General features: G+C 43.2%; 1 protein-coding gene across 1 annotated transcript; it reads left to right on the plus strand.

Moving 5' to 3' along the window:
- Positions 1 to 262: 262 nt before the first annotated feature.
- On the plus strand, positions 263 to 7,290 carry LOC146758561 (obscurin-like). The gene is made up of 6 exons (XM_085514876.1): positions 263 to 798; positions 2,422 to 2,693; positions 3,389 to 3,729; positions 5,135 to 5,381; positions 6,026 to 6,163; positions 6,932 to 7,290. The coding sequence occupies exons 2-6, from the start codon at positions 2,492 to 2,494 to the stop codon at positions 7,243 to 7,245; spliced, it is 1,242 nt and encodes a 413-aa protein (XP_085371002.1). The 5' UTR covers positions 263 to 798; positions 2,422 to 2,491; the 3' UTR covers positions 7,246 to 7,290.
- Positions 7,291 to 10,236: the final 2,946 nt, after the last annotated feature.

The following is a 10,236-nucleotide window of genomic DNA, read 5'->3' on the forward strand; positions in this document are numbered from 1 at the left end:
TATTTAACATTTTTGTAGGCAACAAGGACAGTGGAATCAAATGCAGCCTCAGCAAGTTTGCAGATGACACCAAGCTGAGCGGTACTGTTGATGTGCTAGAGGGAAGGGATGCTACCCAGAGGGACCTGGACAGGCTGGAGAGGTGGGCCCTTGGCAGCCTCATGAACTTGAGTGTGGCCAAGTACAAGGCCCTGCACCTGGGTCAGGGCAATCCCAAGCACAGGCACAGGCTTAGAGGAGAATGATTTGAGAGAAGCCTTGACCCTGAGGAGAAGAGTTGGTCTGGAGGGAGGTGTCCCTGCCTATAGCAGGGGGACTGGAACTAAATGACCTTAAAGATTCATTCAGTTCTATTGTTTTTCTACCCTTAATTTTGCTTGAAAGGTTTTAGAATAAATGAGATTCTGGTTTCCATGAAAACTGTTTGCAGGGAGCTCCATTGTAGCTAGTAAGTCTATCTTTTAGTTCAATGGCAATAATGCATTGACTGTGTTGAAGAGAGAAATGACTCAGGAATGGATGATGGTTTAGAATAAAACATAATCCTACTTATTTTCTATGCAAATATGTGTAAGGAAAAGATGCTGCACTCAGTTCTGGAAATACCCTGACAAATATATCTCTAGTGTTTCACAGCTGGAGATATCAAGATTGTTAAAGCACTGGAAGATGTGGAAGTGAATGAATATGGGAGTGCATCTTTTGTCTGTGAGATTTCACAAGATGAGTTTCAGAGCCAGTGGTACAAAGAGGACAACAAGCTGAAGGCTGATGACAACATCAGAATGCGGCAAGATGGTAGGGTGTAAGAGGGGGATCTTTCTCCTGAGTGGGGGGTGGGTTGGAGATCAAGCATATAAGACATCTGAAATGAAGAAGGTTCAGAAGGGAGTTCCCCTTTTGTTTTGGGACTGAGGTTAGGGTGGAACAAGTGACATGGTGGGATGCTTAGTGTGGGAAGTGTGATGCTATCCCACCATCCCACACTGCCGGGAGCAGGTAGGAAATGAGTGCAGTTATTTCGAAAGTGGGGGTGAACAGAGCAGTCAGTTCACCTCTCCAAAGAGGTTTTGTCTGACAGTGAGTGTGATCCTTCTGTATCAGGTACTTTGAAGGTGACGGTGGCCACATTTGGTCAGTCCTTGTAGAAGCCATGTTTAGATTACGCTTTGGTGGGGATGTGGACGTGGAGGAATGGGTGGTTTCATTGACATGAGAGAACAGGCAGTGATGCTGTGAAACCAGATGGATGATGCTCAGCCTGGCCACGTGCCTCAGAGCTCTTTGCTCAAGGAAGCCAAGTGTAGTTGTGGGTTTGCTCTCAAGGGCACAGTTTGGTAGGGATGAGCTGGCGGTTGGACTAGATGACCTTAGTGGTCTTTTCCAGCCTTAGTGACTCTGTGGTTCTCTGCTTCAGGAAAGAGCTACTCGCTGACTTACACACGTGTCCAAGTCAAGGATGCAGCAGAAATAAAATCTGTAGCAGAAAAGGCAGAATCTCGTGCCCATCTTTCAGTTAAAGGTAATTATGCTTCTCATGACAATTTTGATTAAATTATGTTATAAATGAGCTAACATCCTTTGCTTTAATTTCAAGGAAGTTAAACACCACCAGGACCTTTCACAGAAATAAAAACTTCTACCTACCTACCTTTCTGCCCACAAAATATCCAGCTTCTCTTTTGCAATTTACTTTCGCTAAGTAAAACAGATTATTTTCTTAGGAGGTTGATTTTCTACGTTTAGACTTCAGATTTGTGTTTGAACGTTGAGGGATAAAAAACATAGCTTGACTTTTTCTTCATTTTCTCTTGCTGTTTGAAAAGAGCACAGGGTTGTTTTGTTTTTTTTTTAATATATACAATGTTAGGGTATATATATGATGTTAAGTGTGATAAAGAAAAGGGAGACATTTGAGTTAGCACACTACTCAAGAGTTCAGTCCCCACCTTTGCCACTGTTAACATTATAAGGGCAAGAACTTCCTGGAAAATGAATTTCTCCTAAGTAGAGTCATTACATTTGAGCTACAGAGACCTTTACTAGGTGAAAACTTGTTGTTCAGAGCTAAGTTGCTGTATTTAACCAAAGTAATTATCAATGTCCGTGTTTCATTGAACCTCTTTTCCATTTCGTAATGCGAGGAGTTTGATATCGGGATGGGAAGGTCATGGTTTGATTTGGATGTTGGACTGGGAATCAGAAGATCTGGGCTCTTTTCAGGTTGTCAGTCTTATTCTCTGACTTCTTAACAACATTCTTTTCTTTCTATTATTTTTTAATGATGTTTTAAGGCATTCTGAGCTGATAGGTGTAGTGTTCATGTGCAGTAATGCTGACGTGAGTAAGTGGGGTGATAATGTAAGGGTTTTTTACATTCCTTCTAAATCTCTGCTTTCTCTTGTTCCATCCTTCTTAAAGAGCAATCAGTTAATATTGTAAAGGAGCTGTGTGATGAGGATGTGACTGAGCCTGAAGAAGCCAAATTTGAATGCGAGATATCCATTCTTTCTATGAAACCTCCCAAGTGGTATTCCTACGTGGGGAAGTCTTACAGGCTGGCAGAAACTTGATTATGCAGCAAGAAGGCACCATCCACCAGCTGACCATACCGAAAACCACCACTGATATGACAAGCACCATTCAGTTCTCAATTGGCAAATCAAAATCCACAGCCAATCTGCTTGTCAGAGGTAACATATCCTGGCTTGGTTTACATCATGAAGATGAAGAATTAATTAACGTGCAGCCTTCCTTCACTGGGGTCTTTGAAATATTGTGTGTGTGTCTGGAGGGTCTGCTCCATTTCCAGTTCAAAGTCGTTGGACACTAAATGAGACAGCTGCATCTCAGTAAAAGATGTGTTTGAATAGCTGTGATGTGCTTACTATTCAGATCTACAGAGCTGAGGTTTTGTCCTTGGCTATACCAAAGAAGTCAGATCAGGTGAAATTAATTGTATTTCTGAACTAGACAAAGTTAAGTTTGGTAGCACCTAAATTTGATGCAGTTTGTCATTGATTTCATCTGAAAGAAACTTGCAGGCTTTTTATCTGCTGTTGTCCCCAGCATAAGAGTCTCCATTCACACCCTAAAGTACTTGTTATATTTTCAACTCACTCTTATTTGAATAAAAGCCTCAACAATTGGGAGCAATTTAATAAGCACAGAACAAGAGCTGGACCTTGCATTTGGTAGATAATATACAGTATTACTTTATAGAAATGTAGTCAATGGCATTCCCTATAGACAATCGTTTGTTTTATCTTTAGAGTCGTTCAAAGAACCATTGTGAACTTGACATTAATTGGAATGGAATACACGCAAGAGACTTTCCTCTTCTTCCAATTGTCCTCATCCTTTCTTCTCTTCCACCCCTGCTTTGCAGATTACCATATAGAAGTCACCAGGAAGTTGGAGGACAAGACAGCTTTGGAACGTCATTCTGTCATCCTGTCCTGTGACTTCAGGCCTTCTCCAAAGGTTGTGAAATGGTTCAAGGGCCACACACTCATCAAGCCCTCTGAGAAGTACAAGATCAAGAGGGATAAGCATTCAGCAGAGCTCAAGATTCTGAAGCTGAAGCCCGATGATGCTGGTGTGTACAAGTGCAAGGCAGGAATTGCAGAGACTGAGGCCACGCTGACAGCTGAAGGTATGAGCAGGGAGGGTGGCCTCTTCCATGTCCTATTTCACCTCAGATTTCTCTTCTTGGGGTTGATTTCTGCCGTTCTCTCCTGCTAACTTTATAAATGTATAATCTTCACTGAGAAGATTACACAAAGATCATCTAGTCCAACCATTCTACCACATCCCAGTATGATTTATAGTAACAGTGGTAACAGTTCACCTTGTTTCCCCACAGCTCGCAATGTAGAAGTAACGAAGCACCTGCAGGATGTGGAAATTGAAGAAGAGAGCTCTGCTGTCTTCTCCTGCGAGCTGTCCCATAATGACGAGGACGTGGAATGGTTCCTGAATGGCAACCTCCTTTACACCAACAATTACAATGACATCAAGAACGTTGGCAATTGCTGCACACTGACAATGAAGCAGGTTATGCCTGAGGATGTTGGCACAGTGACAGTGAAGTCAGACAAGGTGTCAGAAAGCGCGCCTGAAGGTGATAGGTGGGTCTGATCACACCCCTCCTGGATGTAAGAGATGCTAAGGAGCTCCAGTTCTTTCTATTGTGCAGCAGTCCTGCTTCTAAAGCTGACCTCTCTGGGGTGACAAGTCATCAGAGGCTTTCTTCCAGTGGAAGGTTCCATTGCAGCAGATATCAACGAAGGAGGATGGTTTTGGTGTCCTGCCAAAGCATTCCATTGCTTTTTATCATCATTTTATTTAGCACAAGGAGAGTTACAAGAGCAGTTTCTTTTACTGCTTCAGTAACATGCAGTGTCAATGCTGTTGTCTCCAAGGATTTATGACTGCAGGGAGAGATCATTCAGTGTGTGTTTTGCCTCTGGGATGACTAATGACCAGGCTGTGAGCAACCTGATCTAGCTGTGAATGTCCCTTTTTATTGCAGGGGAGCTGGGCTAGATGGCCTTTAAGGGTCTCTTCCAATTCTAAGGGTACTGTGATTCTAATCTGCTCTCCCCAGCAATTAAGCTCTTTTACTCTATGCGCTCAGAATTTGAAGGATTTCCTCTTTCTCCTTCCTTTTGCATTTGGTGGAAGTTTTTTCCCCAGTATAAACATCTGATGTGTGAAATAGAAGATAGATAAAAGGAGTCAATAAAACAGGAAAATGAAAAGTGTTCAGCAGCTTATCCTCTTAATCCTGTGGCCTGCTGTATGAGCTCTGCTCCATGTGAGGGCAATGCCAGCTCTCCAGCTTTAGAAGAGCTGCATCCCAATTACTTCATATGATATCAGTCCCACCCAAGGCAATGCAGGCTGTCCCTCCTGTTCCCTGTATTCTCCTACTGATTAGTTCAGAATTCCATAAAGTGCATTCAGTCAACACACATGAAACTGCTTTAGGTTCTATATTGGTGTCGTCAGTGCTGGTAAAGATTTATTTATCCCTCTTTAAAAATCTGAAAGCAACTGGAAATATCTCAACTTCTGTATCACATTGTTCTGTTTTGCCCTTTTAATTGCAGAGAAGCCTGCTGTCTTCTAGAAGTCCTTGGATGATGTTTTTGGTGAGGAGCGGGGTGTGATTAAATTGGAATGCGAAGTCTCTAAAGAGAAGGTCAAACCAGTGTGGAAAAAGGACGGTGTTGTGCTCACTTCTGGCAACAAGTATGAGCTGGTACAGTCTGGGAAGACCTTATGTCCCCTTATCCATGACCTCGAGAAGTCAGATGCAGGTTTATATACCTGTGATATTGGCACTGATGTTGCCAAATCAAAGGTCGGCATTCAGGGTAAGTACTGTGGAAAGTAAAGGAGTGCTGAAAGCACATTCAGTGTGGTCACTATGTCTTACACCTATTCCCCCACGAGCCTTAGTAGTTTCTACAATAGAAGTGTATTACTGCAATTTAGCACAGTGATGTCTGGAAAATTCCCATTGCTTTTGATGTAAATGTATCTCGTTTTGCCATGAAAATCACCAAACACATCAAGAATGTCCTGGAAATATTTCCTTTCTAAACATCCCTAAAATGGAGAAATGGTTTGAACACCAGTAGGGGTAGGATGGTAACAAATTAACTAATAGAAACATTTAATTTCTTGTCATAGGCAAAACCCTTTTTCTCACACAGCATCCTAGAGTTGTCCTCTCTGTTAGGTTTTTCCCTCTGTAGCTCATTGAATCTTCATTCTGCTCCATGGACTGAGCTGCTCTAATTGTAGTTCTTCCAGAGCAAAGACAAGAGATTCACGTCTCTTTTTTTTTATAGCTTTCTGGTAATTCTGAGTGGAGAATATCTTAGAGAATACATCAGTAAGGAACGCAGCCATGTTCTGCAAATCCTGAGTTAAAACACCAGTACTGCTACTCATGTCAGTCACAAATGCCTTTTCTCCATATAAACCTCATACTAACCTATCTCTTACCTTCCAGAGCTGAATAGTGGCATTACCAAACGGCTGAAAAACACTGAAATCCAGGAGGGAGAAGATTGTACTTTTGAATGCATTCCGTCCCATGAAAGCATTGATGAGTTCAACTGGACACTGACTGGAAGCAGAGTGGAAAGTGGTGGGCGATTTAAAGCTCTTAACGTGGGTCGGAAATATACTGTCATTATCAAAAGTGTGACTCCTACTGACACTGAGGAAGTCGATTTTACTGCCCGTGGTCTAACCTCCAAAGCCTCTCTGTCTGTGAAAGGTAATGAGATGGGAGAGATTCTGGGGTCTGATTCCTTCAACTGTCTTATGATAAGATTGTCGTGAGAGCTAACTCATAATATGGTTAAAGTGAATAGCAACCTTCTACTTGAACCTCAAAGCACTGAGAATTTCTCTTAAAAATAAGTAAAAGGAGGAAACATTTTACACAAATGTGAGAACTACCCAAAGCTCTGGGGTAGTGTTGGAAATGGGCATCTCACTACAGCTTGTTCCATTAACAGTAAATCAGGAATGATCTGTTGATGGAGCTGTGGGAGCAAATATCCTCTAAGTATAAGCTGAAGGGATGGCCTTCACATCATCTAGCTGTACAACAAATTCCTATCTAGAACATGTGCATCTGAGAGCATCATCCGAGGCTCCCAGTGTGATGAGTGGAGAGAAGAAAGAGGCAGTTTTCAGACATGGTTCATCATCCTCAATTGGGTAGATTTAAGAGAGAATAAATGCTGCCTGGAATTCTATTGTCTGTACTTTGCAGATTACTGCTGGCTGTAGGATGGCGTCTGTTGCAAGTGCCTCTCTAACTTATCTCCAGCATGTAGATGTATGTATTTTGAGAGAGGCATCCTACCCTAAGTGTATGTTACTCAAAAAGCTTGTTTTCTTCCAGGAAAACCTACTGAGGTTTCAAAACAGCTGGAGGATAAGACAGCAGCAGCAGGGCAGGACATCAGCCTGAGCTGTGAGCTGTCAAAACCGGATTTGAACATCAGGTGGTACAAGGATGGCAAAGCAATCAGAAAAAGCCAGAAGTACGACTTGCAGCAGGAGGGAACTGGGGCCATTCTGATCATCCATGACTCTACTGCCAAGGACAGTGGGGAGTACCCCTGTGAGACAGAGGACTCCATAACAAAAGCCAGGGTCACTGTGCAAGGTGAGTTGAAAAGCACATGGGGATGGCATGTAGAGAAGTCGAGGTAAATATCTGCAGCCTGTGGGTGATGTTTTTCTCTTCTGTTTCCTTGAGCAGGATCAATTCTTAGTTTTCAGAAAATATGATGGATTAAAATCTTTTCCTTAAAATAATCTGGAAACTGAATGATTCTCCAGTGTGATGTGGATCTGGGCAGCCTGGTCTGGTGGTTGGTGACCCCTTGGCAGGGGGTTTGAAACTAGATGCTTTTTGAGGTCCTTTTCAACTCAGGCCACTCTATGATTCTGTGATCATTCTATGATTCTATGATCTTGGGTGTTAGTGAGCCAAGAAAAGATGGCAATCTGAATTAGTCTATATTGAATATGTGTAATCAAAACTATATGCAGTTGATCAGATGAGATCCTACCAGCGCATGTATAATGGTATTGAACTTTCCAGATATCTACTGGAATTATCAAACCTATGTAAATGGGTGGACTCTGTGGTCTTCTTAGGCTCTTTGCATCTCTATGTGATATTCTGAAATGAGGGCAAAGGAGATTCAGGACACCTCTGTATGCTTGGGACTTGTTGGGGTAACAAATCCCTTTGTCCTACACCCTCATCCTTTTTTTTTTCCTTCCAGAAAAACCTAATTACTTTATCAAGGAACTTTCAGATGTGAAAATTGAAGAAAGTGGAAGTGCACTTTTTACATGTCAGAGCGAGAAAGCCGCATCCTTCGTCATATGGAGGAAAGGCATTGCTGAGCTCAGGCCTGGCAGGAAATACAAGAGGGCACAGAAAGGACGAGACCTGCAGCTGTGCATAAAAAATCTGGAGAAAAGTGACAGTGACGTGTACACCTGTGACATTGGTGATGCCCAGTCCAGAGCCAAGCTGGTTGTACAAGGTATGTGTGAGAGCCATATGACTGCGCATCCTGTTTCTCCACTCCCAAGACATTATCCTGGTAGAATTTGTACATTTATGGCAGGTCTTTGGGGCTGCAGCTGTCTGGCCTGAATAGCGGTTCACAAGCCATGCACAGAGCAAGCTGCACGGAAAGGGAAAGAACTACCAACTAGAGCAGTGCCATTGAGAACTTTATGTATCATTTAAAAACCAAAAATGCTGATGTACGGTGAGGCTGGTGACCCAGAAATCAGTGTGAACTTTCTATCTCTGACCTTTCTGAGTTAAAAATAGTCCTCCAGAGTTCTAGGCAAAAATTTCCTTATGCTGCATTCTGGGTAGTTCCTTCTCAGTTGGAGTGTAGCACTCCTCAGACCCTCTATATGCTCGACTCCAAAGTCCCGGGGGTTGGCCTTGGGTGTTGATGAGGCTGCCCCATCTATAAGTTTGGACTCGAGAAATTCTCGTAAAGAAAATCTAGCTTTTGGCTCCTCTTCAGACTCTGACCCCGACCCTTGTGTTATTTCCTCCAGGTAACCCTCCTTCTTTTTCCTCTCTCCTAACTTCCTCTTCTCCTCTAAATTCTTCTGCTCCTCTAACATCTTCTTATTCCCCTCAAACATCCTCTGCTCCTCCAACTTCATCTGCTCCTGAAACTTCTTCTGCTCCTCTAACATCTTCTTATACTGCTCTAACATCCTCTGCTCCTCTAACTTCTTCTGGTCCTCTGACTCCCCCTGCTCTCCTGACTCCCCCTGCTCTCCTGAGTCCCCCTGCTCTCCTGAGTCCCCTGCTCTCCTGAGTCCTGCACTCCTAACTCCCTCCGCTCTTCTAACTCCTTCTGCATTTTCTCTAACTGAGTTGAAACTTGTTTGGTCTTTCGCCCTCTTACAGGGGCAACCAACATTGTATCTGGTGTCCCCGATGGTTGGTCCAATCGGACTACATGTGCCCCCGGTGGCTGGTCAGATTGAACTACATGTGCCCCCGGTGGCTAGTCAAATTGGACTACATGCACCCCCAGTGGCTGGCCAAATTGGACTCTATGTGCCCCCAATGGCTGGTCAAATTGGACTACATGTGACCCTGGTAGTTGGTTAAATACATTCAGCTCACCCCGGAGGGCACATAGCTGGTCTCGGAGAGCGTTCCGCTCGAACTGGACAGCACCGAGCTCAGTCTGGAGGCTGTCGTAGTTGGACTGAAGAGTGTTGTACCCGAACCGGAGGACGTTATGCTCGGACTGGAGAGTGTCGAGTTTGGATTGGGTACTCTCATTCTCGGCCCTGAGACTCTCTCTCTCAACCTCAAAATCTTCCCTCTCAGGAATGGTATTGAATAAGGCCCGATAAGCATTAGCTAGGCCCCAAGTCATTTGTGCCTCCTTAGATCTGCCTGAGCCACAACATTCCTGTCTCAAATATGCAGTCAAACTCTCAGGATTCCTTAAGTGTTCAGGAGTAAAGCTCCATGACACTAAAGATGTCTGTCCTCTAAAAGTCTCTCCAAAGTTTCTCCACACTCCCTGCCACTCAGTATTCTCTGACTCTAAGGAAGACTTCCTCCTGATGTTATAAATCCAGATACCGAGTGAGATCACTACAATAACCAACAGCAGATTCAGGGAGATTAATACGACTGACAGTGTGGTCCACTGGGACAACTGGTCAGTCGAAGACTGCTTAAAAGATGCAAAGAAAAAAGGAAAAGCATGCTCAAAAACCACCATATCTGTACTATTGGTTGCATTAGTTGCATTAGTTGCTCCCTCTGGAGCTGCATGCAAATACCAAATAAGCGTTGCTAACCATGCTTTCAATCTATTATACATTCCTATAACTTCATAGGAAAAATAGGCTAGCTTAAACATGGTCCAATATTTTTGGAGCATCATAAAAGAGGAACTAATGAAATGTCATGTTGTATGTGAATTTGTGAGGTGGGTTTTGAAGCTGAAATTAAAAACTTCTTGTATGGCTGTCTTCATAGTGGCTACCCAGACTATCTGTAGAAATAACAGCTATTGTGTAGTCAGCTATTCACCAGTTTTAACTGATTATAAATTACGTTTCAGGGTGGAGAACATAGCATAGTGCCTGACACCTGTGTTGATCCTGAGGGCATTCTTGATTCTGTGCATT

This window comes from Coturnix japonica, chromosome 13 (genome assembly GCF_054131305.1).
Source record: "Coturnix japonica strain WE chromosome 13, WE-NBRP24, whole genome shotgun sequence".
NCBI classification, from domain to species: Eukaryota; Metazoa; Chordata; class Aves; order Galliformes; family Phasianidae; genus Coturnix; species Coturnix japonica.

What these genes read in the sequence shown, in the direction of transcription:
- LOC146758561 (XM_085514876.1), top strand. Translation starts at nt 2,492, where the DNA reads ATGCGAGATATCCATTCTTTCTATGAAACCTCCCAAGTGGTATTCCTA. An exon ending in TCTTGGGGTTGATTTCTGCC is followed by an intron (nt 3,730 to 5,134) that starts GTTCTCTCCTGC and finishes GCTGTCTTCTAG; the next exon opens with AAGTCCTTGGATGATGTTTT. An exon ending in ATCAAAGGTCGGCATTCAGG is followed by an intron (nt 5,382 to 6,025) that starts GTAAGTACTGTG and finishes CTTACCTTCCAG; the next exon opens with AGCTGAATAGTGGCATTACC.